Source organism: Stenella coeruleoalba (assembly GCF_951394435.1).
Source record: "Stenella coeruleoalba genome assembly, chromosome: 2".
Taxonomy (NCBI): Eukaryota; Metazoa; Chordata; class Mammalia; order Artiodactyla; family Delphinidae; genus Stenella; species Stenella coeruleoalba.
Window position 1 is genome coordinate 42906842 of NC_137147.1, and position 16600 is coordinate 42923441.

The window sequence follows — 16600 nt, forward strand, 5'->3', positions numbered from 1 at the left end:
TGGAGAAAAGGGAACCCTCTTGCACTGTTGGTGGGAATTGATACAGCTACTATGTAGAACAGTATAGAGGTTCCTTAAAAAACTAAAAATAGAACTACCATACAATCCAGCAATCCCACACCTGGCATATACCCAGAGAAAACCATAATTCAAAAAGATACATGCACCCAAATGTTCATAGCAGCATTGTTCACAATAAGCAAGATATGGAAACAACCTAAATGTTCATCAACAGAGGAATGGATAAAGAAGATGTGGTACATATATACAATGGAATACAACTCAGCCATAAAAAAGAATGAGATAATGCCATTTGCAGCAACATGGATGCAACTAGTTTATCATACTAAGTGAAATAAGTCAGAAAGAGAAAGACAAATACCATAGGATATCACTTATATGTGGAATCTAAAATATGGCACAAATGAACCTAACTACAAAACAGAAACAGGCTCACAGACATAGAGAACAGACTTGTGGTTGTCGGTGGGGGGTGCAGGTGGAGGGAGAGGGATAGACTGGGAGTTTGGGGTTAGTAGATGCAAACTATTACATTTCGAATGGATAAACAACAAGGTCCTACTGTATAGCACAGGGAACTATATCCAATATCCTAGGATAAACCATAATGGAAAAGAATATTAAAAAAAAATGTATATATATGTATAACTGAGTCACTTTGCCATACAGCAGAAATCAGCACAACATTGTAAATCAACTATACTTCAATTAAAAAAACTATTAGAACTAATAAATGAATTCAGCAAGGTAGCAGGGTACACGATCAATATACAGAAATCTACTGTATTTCTTTATACTAACCATGAAATATCAGATAATCTTGTTTAAAATTGCATCAAAAAAAAATACCTAGGAATAAACCTAACCAAGGATGTGAAAGACCTATATGCTGAGAACTATAAAACATTGATAAAGGAAACTGAAGATGATTCAAAGAGATGAAAAGATACCCCCTGCTCTTGGATTGGAAGAATTAATATTATTAAAATAGCCATACTACCCAAAGCAATCTACAGATTTAATGTGATCCCTACCAAATTACCCATGGTATTTTTCACAGAACTAGAACAAATAATCCTAATATTTACACAGAACCACAAAAGACCCAGAACTGCCAAAGCAATCCTGAGGAAAAAGAACAAAGCTGGAGGTATAACTCTCCCAGACTTCAGACAATACTACAAAGCTACAGTAATCAAAACCGTGTGGTACTGGCACAAAAACAGATATATAGATCATGGAACAGAATAGAGAGCTCAGAAATAAACCCACACACCTACTAATCTTCAACAAAGGAGACAAGAACATACAATGGAGAAAAGACAGTCTTCAAAAGTGCTGTTGGGAAAACTTGACAGCTTCATGTAAATCAATGAAGTTAGGATGCATCCTCATACTATACACAAAAAAATTCAAAATGGCTTAAAGACCTAAATATAAGACATAGCACCATAAAACTCCATAAAACTCCTAGAAAAGAACATAGGCAAAACATTCTTTGACATAAATTGTAGCAATATTTTCTTAGATCAGTCTCCCAAGGGAAAAGAGATAAAAGTAAAAATAAACAAATGGGACCTAATCAAACTTATAAGCTTTTGCACAGCAAAGGAACCATAAACAAATGAATAGGCAACCTATGTACTGTGAGAAAATATTTGCAAACTATATGACTGACAAAGGCTTAATTTCCAAGATATACAGACAGCTCATACAACTCAATATCAAAAACAAACAACCCAATCAAAAAATGGGCAGAAGACCTAAATAAACTTCTCCAAAGAAGACATCCAGATGGCCAACAGGCACATGAAAAAAAATGTTCAACATTGCTAATTATTAGAAAAATGCAAACCAAAACCACAATGAGGTATCACCTCATATCAATCATAATGGCTATCATCAAAAAGTCTACAAGTAATAAATTCTGGAGAGAGTGTGGAAAAAAGGGAACCCTGTTGGTAGGAATGTAAATTGGTGCAACCACTATGGAAAACAGTCTGGAGGCTCCTTGAAAACTAAGAATAGAGTTACCATATGATCTAGCAATCCCATTCCTGGGTATGTATCTGGAAAAGATAAAACTCTAATTCAAAACGATACATGCACCCCAATGTTCATTGCAGTGCTATTCACAATAGCCATGACATGGAAGCAATCTAAATGTCCATCAAAAGGGACTTCCCTGGTGGTCCAGTGGTAAAGAATCCGCTTTACAATGCAGGGGATGTGGGTTCAATCCCTGGTCAGGGAACTAAGATCCCACCTGCCATGGGGCAACTAAGCCCGCTTGCCACAACTACTGAGCTTGCATGCCTCAATTAGAGCCCGTATGCTAGAAACTACAGAGCCCATGCACTCTGGAACCTGCACACCACAACTACAGAGCCCATGTGCCCTGGAGCCTGTGCGCCACAACTAGAGAAGAGAAAACCCACGCGCCACAACTAGAGAGACGCCTGTGCACCGCAACGAAAGATCCCACATGCCTCAGTGAAGATCCTGCATGCCGCAGCTAAGACCTGATGCAGCCAAAAATAAAATAAATCTTTTTTTAAAAAGGAAATGAATATGGTAGATTTTTTAAAAAATGTCCATTAACAAATGAATGGTTAAAGATGTGGTATATATATGTGTGTGTATACACACACACACACACACACACACATATACACACAATGGAATATTATTCAGAAATGAAAAGAATGAAATATTGCCATTTTCAGCAACATGGATGGACCTAGAGATTATCATATTAAGTGAAGTCAGGCAGAAAGACAAATATGATATCATTTATATGTGGAATCTAAAAAAATAATAAAAATCAGCTTATTTACAAAACAGAAAGACTCACAGACATAGAAAACAAACTTATGGTTACCAACGTGGAAAAAGGAGGGAAGAGATAAATTAGGAGACTGGAATAACAGATATACACCACTATGTATAAAATAGATAAACAACAAAGATTTACTGTATAGCACAGGGAACTATATTCAACATCTTGTAATAACCTATAATGGAGAAGAATCTGAACCTGTACACCTGAAACTAACATAATATTGTAAATCAACTATAATTAAATTTTTTAAAAAAGAAGAAATTTTGGCAAATTCCATATGGTCTTCTATGAAAATCCAACCAATGCTGATGACAGTATTCCTTTACTAGAAGGAATATTTACTGCCATTGGAAGTCAATGGAATAAGAGACAACAAGCTGAAATACAGCTTTTCACATAATCTTTTGTTGAATTATTGATGTTTTCTTTCTTTTTATAAGACACAATGTCACAGTAATAATTAGGGTTTCCAACCAATTCCAAGTCAAAATTCAGGATTACATTTCTGTCTTTGATGTTTTGTCAGTGATTACAACAGCTTCACAGATATTTAAGAGAAACAAACTAATAAAAGTTTAACTGAAAATCGTCAAAGGTAGTTTTATGTTTAAAATACAATTTGCAAGAGACTGATTGGAAGAATCATCAATTAAAGAAGCTTAATGCTAGAAGATCACGTGGTCCGACCCCTGATTTTGTGATTATAATCCTATTGTAGAAAGATGGATATCAGATGCCTTCTTTGCCCCTCCTACACCTGCCTCTGGCAGTAGAACTCTAGGGACTACAAAACAGACTTTCTTGCTCTCTGGCTTCAATTTAATAACCAATGGGGAGTCCCTATAGGATATCAAAGGAAGGGCGTATTATCAGGATCCCCCAGATGAATGCCTACCTTAATGAAAAGTCATAACTCATGTCAGGCAACCCTCTCCTTCCAGATTTTCCTAATCACTCCCTCCCCTTGTCCTTTCAGGCCCAAGTGCAATAAGAGCTGTTGCTAAACCTGGGTATTGCCCTACCCGCTCTGGTTTCTCAACCACAGTGGTTCTCAAATTTTAGCTTGCATTGGAATTGCCTGGTGGGCTCCTTAAACCCAGGTTACTAGTTACCCCCATGGCAAAGTTTCTGATTCATATGTCTGAGATGGCTGCTGATAATTTGCATTTTTAACAAGCTCCCAGGTGATGCTAGAAGCACTGCCCAATAGCCCTATATCTTGACCACCTTTTAATAAATTATCCTAATTTGAGTTTGTTATCTCTTCCTTCTGGAACCTTGACTAATATAAATGGCTAAAAAAAAAATTGGTTGAAAATAGACAAAGTTTGTTGTATGATTAAACATGATTTTCAGGTGATTGTTTGAAAAATCTTTAAATCAAAGAAGAGAAAGCTGTAGGGATTTAGGAAATCATTTTGTCCAATTATTAAATTTCAGAGCAGAAGAAATGCAGACAAAGAGAGGTCAAGTGATTTATCAGCCACTTGGTGTCCTGCTTTTCAGGGAAGTCTTTTCAGGATACTATTCTGCTTCTTATCATATAGCAACTCTTATCTCCCTCACCCCACCTCCCTCTCCCCTCCCCTGGATTGTGTAATTGCCTTCTGTGTTTCCATTATCTCTTTAGGTTTGGGTGCCTGTGGTACATGTGGTGTTTCAGGTAATCACCATAGTTTGGGGCAACTCAGGATAAGATCTGTAGCTGTTTTCAGCATAGGACTTAGTAGAACCAAATGTTTCATTGATGTTTTGTGCTGATGGGAAATAAGAGTCAATGGCAGGACCCTTGTTTGAATAATAGAGTCTGGTCTATCCATTATCTTTCAAGTCATCTTGCACTCAGTCACACAGAAACTCACCTGACACTTTGCTTCTCTCTCACCTACTTTCCAAAGACGTTTTCCCAATTAATCTTTATCAGTTTGGCTTTTCAAGTTGTTATCTGAGACCCCCACCCCTTGTCCTCCATCTGTTTAGGCATTTGCTTACTCAGCAGCTGTAGTTCTTCTTTGCCCTTTTTGCTTTGAAGGCTCTAAGTGGAAACCCAAGGCACTGTCTGCCCAGCTCCACCCATACTTTCTTGGGAGCTGCAGCCTGTTGCAGTGTTCTCTGGCGACAGAAATTGGACCAGGAATCAGTAAAATACACAAGTTCCTTCTTCAAGATTTTTTGACTATGGACAGCTAGATTTTTCCCAGGAGGCTAAAGCTATGAGATTGGAAACACTGGGGCTTTGAACAACCAGGTTTTCTGCAGAGGAAGGCAGGTGGCAGCCAAGTGAGGAGAAATGAATCTGGCATCCAGCAGTGAGAAATGGGGGTGCTGTTCAGCTACACCATGCCCTGGGTTCCAGCTGTTCCTGAGGATTAGGAACATCCCTGGCCATCCTACCCTTTGATTGCTAAACTCATAAAAACTCCCCATTTTTGCTAAACCAGTTCAGTTTGGATTTCTATTTCATGAAGTCAAACATTGTGATTGATAAAATAGAACAGATGGTCATTTCTGTTTGCCTGGTCATTATTAGTAATAACAGTATACATTTCTTGAGTATGTTCTATGGACCATTTAATCCATACAGCACTCCTCAGATGTGGGTAGAACAGGAGAGAAAACTGGGGCTGAGAGAGATTACATGGCCATCTTCTGTCTCAATGTTGTGCAACTATACATGGCTGAGCCAGATTCCTACCAGGTATCCCCAGATTTAAACAACCTGTGTTCTTAACCATAATGTTCTCTCTGAATCTCAATTATACCAAAGTTCCTTTTCAAGTAACATGCAAGGATAGAAGGATGGGATTTTCAGTGCTCTTTTGTACTCAGAATTCAGGATCTTAGAGTTCAGCTTCTTACCATTAAGTTTCATAGCATACTTTCCAACTCGAGTATGTGCTTTACAATTTTCTCTGACTCAGCATGAAATTCTGCCAGGCAAAGTCCTGCTCATCCTTCAAAGCCCCATAGAACCTTTCCTACTCCAGGCTGAATAAACCACTCACTCACTTTCTTCCTGCTCTCCTGTTCACATTATAGTTAACGGGTTACATGTCTGACTCCAATACTATGTCGAGAGTTCCATGAAGTCATGGACCATGTATTCATCATTTGTCTAACTCCTATTCCTTACACAATACCTGCCTTAGAATAGGTGCTTAATAACTACTTGTTGAGTTAAATTGATTTGGGAAGCATGCAGAGCCTAACCAGTGCAGATGAAGAAACCATATTCTTATGCCTGGACAATTATGAAAAATGGCACAAGGTGGCCCAAACACAATGGCTCAGGTGAGCAGATGTCTTTACAAGGGGCCGGGGACCATCTAGTGTGACTAATGGGAGACTTCCAATCCTTCACTCCTAATGCAGTTTATCCTCAATACCTGTCAAAGTTTGAACACTCTTCACTAACTGAATTTGAAATACCCAGGCACTCACTGTGGCATATAAAATACAATATAAATATGATTTATTTATGATCCTTGACTGTATCCCAGGTGACATTCTGAATATTTTTGTCGGCACTGGCTTTATTTTAATTGATAGTACAAGACCATATAGCATGGGCCAGTGTCTTCATTTCCAGGACCTGAGATGACTGTTTCATGGACCAAGCTCTGAACATGCCTCTGGGCCTGGCTCTGAGTTTAAATTTGCCTTTTTAGGACAACGGTTTAAATGCCTCCAGTGGCTCAGCTATTCTCGGGTCTCTTCCATGAATCAGCAAGTGGGAGGCAGCTGGCAGCTGGCAATGAGATTTGAGCTATATTGCATAAGGACCAGGAGGTAGAGAAGCCAGGACATAACACTGCAGTGAAAATGAGGAAGAAAGAGAAATCACTAGTTTGGCTTACAAATTCAACACTTGCTATCTACATGTGATTTACCAACTTTTTAGTAACTATGGCCAATATTTTATCTCAACCCCATCTCAACTTGGTACTCAACCCATTTTTGGACTTCCTCCTTTCCACCTACAACTGCTGAGTAATCACAAAATGCCACAAGAAGGCACACCTCATGTAAACATAAATTATACAAGATACCTGAAAGATAAATTAAAAATTACTCTTGGAGTATCTGAGTGTCACCCCTCTTGAAGAACACGAATAAATGAGAGTTCCCTGAATTTTAGACAGCCTCTTTTAATTGAATTTAAAATATTCAATTAGAAACATAACTGTGAGGCACAAGATGGCAGAGTAGGAAGACCTTGAGCTCTTCTCCTCTCACAGGCACACCAAAATCACAGTTATTAACAGAACAGCCATCAATGAAAAAAAACAGGACGTACCAGAAAAAATATTCTGCAACTAAAAATATAAAGAAGGAACCACAATGAGACAGCAGGAGAGGCAGAGTAGCAATATAGACAAATCCCATACTGCCAGGTGGGCAATCCACGAACAGGAGAATAATTACAGCTGCAGAGGTTCTCCCAAAGGAGTGAGAGGTCTAAGCCCCACTTCAGGCTCCCCAGCCCAGGGGTGCTGTACTGGGAAGACAAGCCCCCAGAGCATTTGGCTTTGAAGGCCACAGGGCTTATTTTGGGAGTCCCAGAGGGCTGGGGGAAATAGAGACTTTATTCTTAAGGGGCTCACACAAAGTCTCACATGCTCTGGAACCCAGGGTAGAAGCAGTAATTCGGTAGGAGCTTGGGTCAGACCTACCTTCTGAGCTCTAGAGAGTCTCCTGGAGAGGCAGGAGATAATTCCAATTCACCCTGGGGACATAGCCTCCCGGCAGTTATTTTGGGGAGCTCCTTCTACCACATGGTAACACCATTCTGGAATCTTCCTTCTAGATTATTACCACAGCACCCAGTCCCACTGCAGCCCAACAGTCTGCAGGCACCAGTACTGAGATACCTCAGGACAAACAGTTAACTGGACACTGACACAACTCCACCTACCAGCAGACAAGCTGCCTTAAGACCCCCTGGGTCCACAGTCGCCTCTGGACATGGCCCTCCTCACCAGAGGGCCCAGGATCTGTCCCCACACACCAGTGCACAGGCAATAGACCCAAGACCCCCAGGGCCTCCAGCCAGAGACCATGTGGGGCCCAGGCCCCACCCACCAGGAGCCTGTCCTAGCCTCAGACCCAGCTGAACCCACCAGCAGGCAGACAGCAGCCACAAAAAGAACAGCAACATCCCAGTCTATGGACTAAGCCTGCCGTGGAACTGGCTGAGCCTGGTCCCTGCCCACTAGGAGGCCAACACAAGCTTCAAGATACCAGCCCCTGCAGCCAACCATGTCAGGAACCAGCCCACCTACCAGAGATCTGACACCTGCTCTGGGACCCCTAGGCCCTGCAACCAGACCCCAGGACATGGCTCTGTCCACCAGTAGGCCGGCACAAGCCCCAGGACCTGGCTTCATCCACCAGTAGGTGGGCAACAGCCCCAGGTTCTCCTGGATCCTGACTCTGCCCACCAGTAACACAGCACTAGCCCTGGAACCTCCAGGGTTCTGCAGTCAGCTGCCTCATGATCAGACCCCACCAACCAGCAGCTGACAGACTCTGCACAAGGCAGGACCTGGCAACCAACCATACCAGGGCCAAATAAACCTACCAGACCACTGGTGTAGTCAGCTCACCACAACAGAAATACCCACACAGTCCTCATAGAAGGAACCCCTAGAGCATATAGCTCTGGTGACAAGAGGTGAGTGTGCTATTGGGACTCATAGGATGTCTCCTACAGAAGGCCACTTCTCCAAAGTCAGGAAATACAAACAACTTACCAGGGGGTACATAAAAATAAAAATAGCAAGTTAGGCAAAATGAGGTGACAGAGGATCATATTCCAAATGAAGGAACAAGATAAAACTCCAGAAGAAGAACCAAGTGAAGTGGAGACAGGCAATCTACCTGAGAAAGAGTTCAGGATAGTGATCATAAAGATGATCAACAAATTGGGAGAAGAATGGATGCACAGAGTGAGAAATTAGAAGTTTTTAACAAAGAGTTAGAAAACATTAAAGAATAAATATAAAGAGATGAAGAATACAATAACTGAAATGAAAAAATACACTAGAAGGAATCAACAGTAGACTGAATGATACATAGGAACAGAACAACGAGCTGGAAGACAGAGTAGTGGAAATCACTTATGCTGAACAGAAAAAAGAATAAAAAGAAATGAGGACAATTTAGAGACCTCTGGGACAACATCAAGTGCACTAATGTTTGCATTATAGGTGTCCAAAAAGGAGAAGAGAGAGAGAAATGGGTTGAGAGCATAGTTGAAGAGATAATAGCTGAAAACCTCCCTAACTTGGGAAAGGAAACAGACATTCAAATCCAGGAAGTACAGAGAGTACCATACAAGATTAGCCCAAAGAGGAACACACCAAGACATATTGTAAATAAAATGGCAAAAACTGAAGATAGAGAATATTAAAAGCTTCAAGAGAAAAGCAACACTTTATGTACAAGGGAACTCATGCAAGATTATCAGCTGACTTTTCAGCAGAAACTCTGCAAGCCAGAAGGGTGTGGCACAATATTTTTAAAGTGATGAAAGTGAAAAACCTACAACCAAGAATACTCTACCCAGCAAGATTCTCGGTTCAGATTTGATGGAGAGATCAAAAGCTTCACAGACAAGCAAAAGCTAAAAGAGTTCAGCACCACCAAACCAGCTTTAAAAGAAATGTTAAAGGAATTGCTCTAAGAAAAAAAAGGACACAGTGAGAAACATGAAAATCATGTGAGGAGAAAGCTCATTGGTAACGACAAATCCACAGTAAAGGTAGGAAATCATCCCCTCACAAAGCCAGTAGGAAGGTTAAAAGACAAAAGTGGTAAAATCATCTATATTCACAATAAGCAATAATTGTGAGAGGAGGAGAGTAAAATGCAGGGTTGTTGGAATGCATTTGAAATTAAGAAATCAGCAACTTAAAACAATCATGCATATATATAGATTGCTATATAAAAACCTCATGGTAACCACAAACCAAAAACCTATAATAGATACACACACAAAAAAGAAAAAGCTAACACTAAAGATAGTCATCAAATCACAAGAGATGAGAAAAAAGAATAAAGGAATTTTTTAAAAAAAGACCTACAAAAACAACCCAGAAACAATTAACAAAATGGCAATAAGAACATACCTATAAATAATTATTTTAAATGTAAATGGACTAAATGCTCCAATCAAAAGATATAGAGAAAAGAAATGAGAAAAAAATGATTACATGGAGACTAAACAACATGCTACTAAAAAGCCAATGGGTCAATAAGGAAATCAAAAAGAAAATTAAAAAATATCTTGAGACACATGACAATGAAAACAAAACCATACAAAATCTATGGGATGCAGCAAAAGCAGTTCTTAGAGGGAAGTTAATAGCAATCCAGGCCTTCCTCAAAAAAACAAGAAAAATCTCAAATAAACAACCTAACCTACCACCTAAAAGAATCAGAAAAACAAGAACAAACAAAACCTAAATTCAGCAGAAGAAAGTTAATAATAAAGATCAGGGAGGAAATAAATAAAATAGGGATTTAAAAAAAATAGAAAAAAATCAATAAAACCAAGAGCTGGGTCTTTGAAAGGGTAAAGAAATTGACAAACCTGTGGCCAGGCTCACCAAGAAGAAAAGAGAGAGAACCAAAATAAGCAAAATAAGAAATGAAAAAGGAAAAGTCTCAACCGCAGAAATACAAAAAACAATAAGAGAATACTATGAACAGTTATATGCCAACAAATTTGACAACCTAGAAGAAATGGACAAACTTCTAGAAACATAGAGCCCACCAAAACTGAATCAAGAAGAAATAGATAATTTGAACAGACCAATCACTAGCAGTGAAATAGAATCTGTAATAATAAAAAAACTCCCTGCAAACAAAAGTCCAGGACCAGATGGCTTCACAGGCGAATTCTACCAAACATACAAAGAACTTATATTTACCAATTCTTCTCAAACTCTTCCGAAAGACTGAAGAGAAGGGAACATTCCCCAAAACATTCTATGAAGCCATGATCATCCTGATATCAAAAGCAGACAAAGATACCACCAAGAAAGAAAATTACAGGACAATATCTTTGATGAATATAGATGCAAAAATTCTGAACAAAATATTAGCAAACTGAATCCAAAAACACATAAAAGAAATCATACACCATGACCAAGTGGGATTCATACCAAGTTCACAAGGATAGTTCAACATACACAAATCAATCAATGTAATACACCACATTAACAAAAGAAAATTAAGAAACCACATGACCATCTCAATAGACGCAGAAAAAGCACTTGAAAAAATTCAACATCATTCATGATAAAAACTCTTACCAAAGTGGGTATACAGGGGACATATCTCAACATAATAAAAGCTATTTATGACAAACCCACAGCCAATACAATACTCAACAGTGAAAATCTGAAAGTCTTTGCACTAAAATCTGGAACAAGACAAGGATGCCCACTCTCACAGCTTCTGTTCAACATAGTATTGGAAGTCCTAGCCACAGCAGTCAAACAAGAAAACAAATAAAAGGTATCCAGATTGGAAGGGAAGAGGTAAAATTGTCACTACATGAAGATGACATGATACTATATAAAGAAAACCCTAAGGACCCACACAAAAACTGCTAGGTCTGATAAATGAATTAAGCAAAGTAGCAGGATACAAGATTAACATTCAGAAATTGGTTGCATTTCTTTACACTAACAATGAAAATCAGAGAATGTAAAAAAAAAGAACAATTCCTTTTAAAATCGCACACACAAAAAAACCTAGGAGTAAACCTGACCAAGGAGGTGAAAGACTTACATGCTGAGAACTATGAAACATTAGCAAAGGAAATTAAAGAGGGTTCAAAGAAATGGAAAGATATCCCATACTCTTGGATTGGATGAATTAATATTATTAAAATGGCAATATTACCCAAAACAATCTACAGATTTAATGCAACCCCTATCAAATTATCCATAACATTTTTCACAGAACTAGAATAATCTAAAAATTTATATGGAACCATAAAAGACCCAGAATTGCCAAAGCAATCCTGAGGGGGAAAATAAAAAGCAGGAGGCATAACTCCCTCAGACTTCAGACAATACTACAAAGGTATAGTAATCAAAACAGTGTGGTATTGGTACAAAAACAGACATATAGATCAATGGAACAGAATAGAAATAAATCCACACACCTACAGTCAATTAATCTTCAACAAAGTAGCCAAGAATATAAAATGGGAAAAAGACAATCTCCAGCAAGTGGTTCTGGGAAAGTAAATCAATGTAAATCATGTAAATCAATGAAGTTAGAACACACCCTCACACCATGCACAAAAATAAACCTAAAATGGTTTAAAGACTTAAACATAAGACATGACACCATAAAACGCCTAGAAGAGAGCATAGGCAAAACATTCTCTGACATAAATTGTACCAATGTTTTGTTAGGTTAGTCTCCCAAGGCAATAGAAATAAAAATAAACAAGTGGAACCTAACCAAACTTACAAGCTCTTGCACAGTAAAGGAAATCATAAAAAAAAAAAACTAAAACAAAAACAAAAAAAAACACAAAAAGATAACCTATGGAATGGGAGAAAATATTTGCAAATGATGTGACAGATAAGGGATTAATCTCCAAAATATATAAACAGCTCACACAACTCAACAATAAAAAAAAAATCCAATCGAAAAATCGGCAGAAGACCTTAATAGACATTTCTCCAAAGAAGACATACAGATGGCCAATAGGCACATGAAAATATGCTCAACATCACTAATTATTGGAGAAATGCAAATCAAAACTACATTGAGGTACCACCTCACACTGGTCAGAATGGCCATCATTAAAAAGTCTACAAATAACAAATGCTGGAGAGGGTGTGGAGAAAGGGGAACCCTTCTACACTGTTGGTGGGAATGTAAGTTGGTGCAGCCACTATGGAAAATGGTAGGGAGGTTCCTCAGAAAACCAAAAATAGAACTACCATATGATCCAGCAATCTCATTCCTGGGCATATAACTGGACAAAACTATAATTCAACAAGATATATTCACCTCTGTGTTTCTAGCAGCATTATTCACAATAGCCAAAACTTGGAGACAACTTAAATGTCCATCTACAGCTGAATAGATAAAGAAGAAGTGGTACATATATACAATGGGATACTACTCAGCCATAAAAAAAGAACAAAATAATGCCATTTGCAGCAACATGGACGTGACTAGAGGTTATCATACTAAGTAAAGTAAGTCAGAAAGAGAAAAAGAAATACCATATGATATCACTTATATGCAGAATCTAAAATGTGACACAAATGAACCTATCTACAAAACAGAAACAGACTCACAGGCAGAGGTCAGACTTGTGGTTGCCAAGCGGAGGGGGAGAGGGATGGACTGGGAGTTTGGAGTTGGTAGATGCAAACTATTACAGGCTATTGCATTTAGAATGGACAAACAACAAGGTCCTACTGTATAGCACAGGGAACTATATCCAGTCTCCTGGGGTAAACCATAATGGAAAAGAATATTTTTAAAAAAAGAATGTATATATGTGTATAACTGAGTCACTTTGCTGTACAGCAGAGATTGGCACAAACTGTAAATCAGCAATATTTCAATTTTAAAAAGTATTATTAAAAAAAAAAAAAAGACATACAGTGGCTGAATGGATCCAAAACCAAGACCTACAAGAAACTCATTTCATATCCAAAGACATAAACAGATTGAAAGTGAGAGATGGAAAAAGGTATTCCATACCAATGGAAATCAAAAGAAAGCCAGGGTAGCAATACTTTTATCAGACAAAACAGAGTTAAAATAGAGTTAAAGTAGAGACTGTTACAAGAGACAAAAAAAGACACTACATAATGATCAAGGGATCAATCTAATAAGATATAACAATTGTAAATATACATGCACCCAACATAGGGGCACCTAAATACATAAAAACAAATATTAACAGACATAAATGGACAAATCAACAATAACATAATACTAATAGGGGACTTTAACACCCCACTTACATCAATGGACAGATCATTCAGACAGAAAATCAACAAGGAAACACTGGCCTGAAGTGACACATTAGACCAGATGAAATTAACAGATACATATATAGAGAGAACATTCGTCCAAAAGCAGCAGAATACACATTCTTGTCAAGTGCACATGGAACATTCTCCAGGATAGATCACATGCTAGGCCACAGAATCAAGCCTTGGTATATTTAAGAAAATTGAAATTATATCACCATCTTTTCTAACAACAACACTATGAGACTCGAATTCAACTACAAGAAAAAAACTGCAAAAAACACTGACATGTAGAGGTAAACAATATGCTACTAAACAACCAATGATCACTAAAGAGATCAAATAGGAAATAAAAAAACACCTGGAGACAAATGAAACAAAAACACAATGACTCAAAATCTATGGGACTCGGCAAAAGAAGTTCTAAGAAAAAAGTTTATAGCTATACAAGCTTACCTCAGGAAAAGAAAACATTTCGAATAAACGATCTAATTTTATGCCTAAAGGAGCTAGAAAGCAAAGAACAAACAAAACCCCTTAGTAGAAGGAAATAAATCATAAAGATCAGAGCAGAAATAAATGAAATAAAGGCTAAAAAACGTGAAAAGATCAATGAAACTAAGAGCTATTTCTTTGAAAAGATAAACAAAATTGATAAAGCTTTAGCCAGACTCATCAAGAAAAAGAGAGGGTCCAAATCAATAAACTCAGAAATGAAAAAGGAGAAGTTACGACGGACACGGCAGAAATACAAAGGATCATAGCTGCTATGAGCAACTATATGCAAATAAAATGGAAAACCTAGAAGAAATTCGTAATTATGTACAATCTCCCAAGTCTAAACCAAGAAGAAATAGAAAATATAAACAGACTAATTACCAGTAATGAAATTGAATCAGTAATAAAAAAAAAATCTCCCAGTAAACAAAAGTCCAGGACCAGGTGGCTTCACAGGCGAATTCTACCAAACATTTAGAGAATAATTAACACCTATCTTTCTTAAATTATTCAAAAAAATTTGCAGAGGCAGGAATACTTCCAAACTCATTCTGTGATGTCAGCATCACCCTGATACCAAAGCCAGACAAAGATACAACAAGAAAAGAAAACCGCAGGCCAATATCACAGATGCAAAAACGTAGATGCAAAAGTCCTCAACAAAATATTAGCAAACCAAATCCAACAACACATCAAAAGGATAATACACCATGATCAAGTGGGATTTATCCCAGGGATGCAAGGGTTTTTCAATATCTGCAAATCAATCAATGTGATACACCATATTAACAAATTGAAGGATAAAAACCATATGATCATCTCAATAGATGCAGAAGCTTCCAACAAAATTCAACACCCGTTTATGATAAAAACTCTCCAGAAAGTAGGCATAGAGGGAACTTACCTCAACATAATAAAGGGCATATATGACAAACCCACAGCTAACATCATTCTCAACAGTGAAAAAGCTGAAAGCATTCCACTCTCAGTACTTTTATTCAACATATTGGAAGTCCTAGCCAGAGCAGAGAGACACAACCAAGTTGGATTTTAGTGATCAATCTAATGGAAAAGTGTATAGTGGATTTAATAGGAGACCCTGTTGGCAGTCTTACCAGTTAGGAATTCAACAGTCAGCCTTACGAAGAAAAGGGAGGAAGCAGCATATCATCACTTTGCTTTCCTTGAGGTAAACTACTTGACTGTGATAACAGTTCTAATTCAGAACAGATATGTCAACCCAAACACCATTTTCTAATGTTCATTTCCAGTTAATGGATTTATCTAAAAAGACCCTTTGTCTTAGGGACACAGACCTTGCCAACATAGCATTCTCTTTTTAGGACCCCCTTTTTTAAAATTAGAAATGAACTCAATGAATGTTCCATATATTTTACTGCCAAGGCATTTAAAAATCTGTTTTCCTTCAGGAAATTCTCAAACTGGTATGAACTCTTTCTTCCCAGGTACCTCCAGATCATCAGTTACTCGATGTAAACCGGGAGCCAACTGCCCCAGTTCACACAGTAGCATCAGCAGACAACTGTCCCCTCTGTCTGTCACCGAAGAATCTTCTGCTCCTATTCTTGAACTTCAGAGTCGAGGATCCTCTGGAGTTTGTGGACACAGAGCCGAGAGGCCAAACAGATCAGGTATGCGGGTAACCTCCTCTTAAATAACAGTACGTTTGGTAAGCTTCTAGCCAGCAATGAAAGATCTCACCATTGGCACAGAATGTAGAGATGTTACATGGACTCTCAGGAGTGCATGTGGGGAAAGTTTATCAAGTGGGAGGAGAAGGAAGAAAGGAAATGTGCAGATATAATCCATTAATGATGTACGGTGTACAGTGTAGCAGAGAAATAATACCAAAACCTATAATTGGAGGGTTTAACATATGGTTAAACAGTGACTTCTAATGAAGTTTATAAGGGAACTAGTTTTCTCATCTTCAAGATGTGAAAAGCCAGCATCTTTTACCTCAATCCTGGGATTTAGTATTAGCACACTGTACCCATTCTGAGAAGAATAAAAGTACCAAAAAAATCACAGACTCTGATCTTGTCTTTATCAGGACTGCCAGTCCTTGGAGCTCTTCTAGTTTTCCCAATGTTACACCTCCTTCACTTCACTTGTCTCCCTGATCAGCATTTACTATTAAATCAAGACCTTTGGCATTTCCTCACGTCTGCCTGACCACTTACCAACTCCTGGGTTA

The 16600-nt window shown here is 38.2% G+C and overlaps 1 protein-coding gene across 1 annotated transcript in view; it reads left to right on the forward strand.

Moving 5' to 3' along the window:
• Positions 1–16600, forward strand: part of SLC35F4 (solute carrier family 35 member F4) — a gene marked incomplete at its 3' end in the record, with an annotated part of 283820 nt that overhangs the window by 240688 nt on the left and 26532 nt on the right. Inside the window, exon 2 of the mRNA XM_079913412.1 lies at positions 15849–16034. Within this exon, the coding sequence (XP_079769538.1) occupies positions 15849–16034 (186 nt within the window). The remainder of the gene's footprint in view (positions 1–15848; positions 16035–16600) is intronic.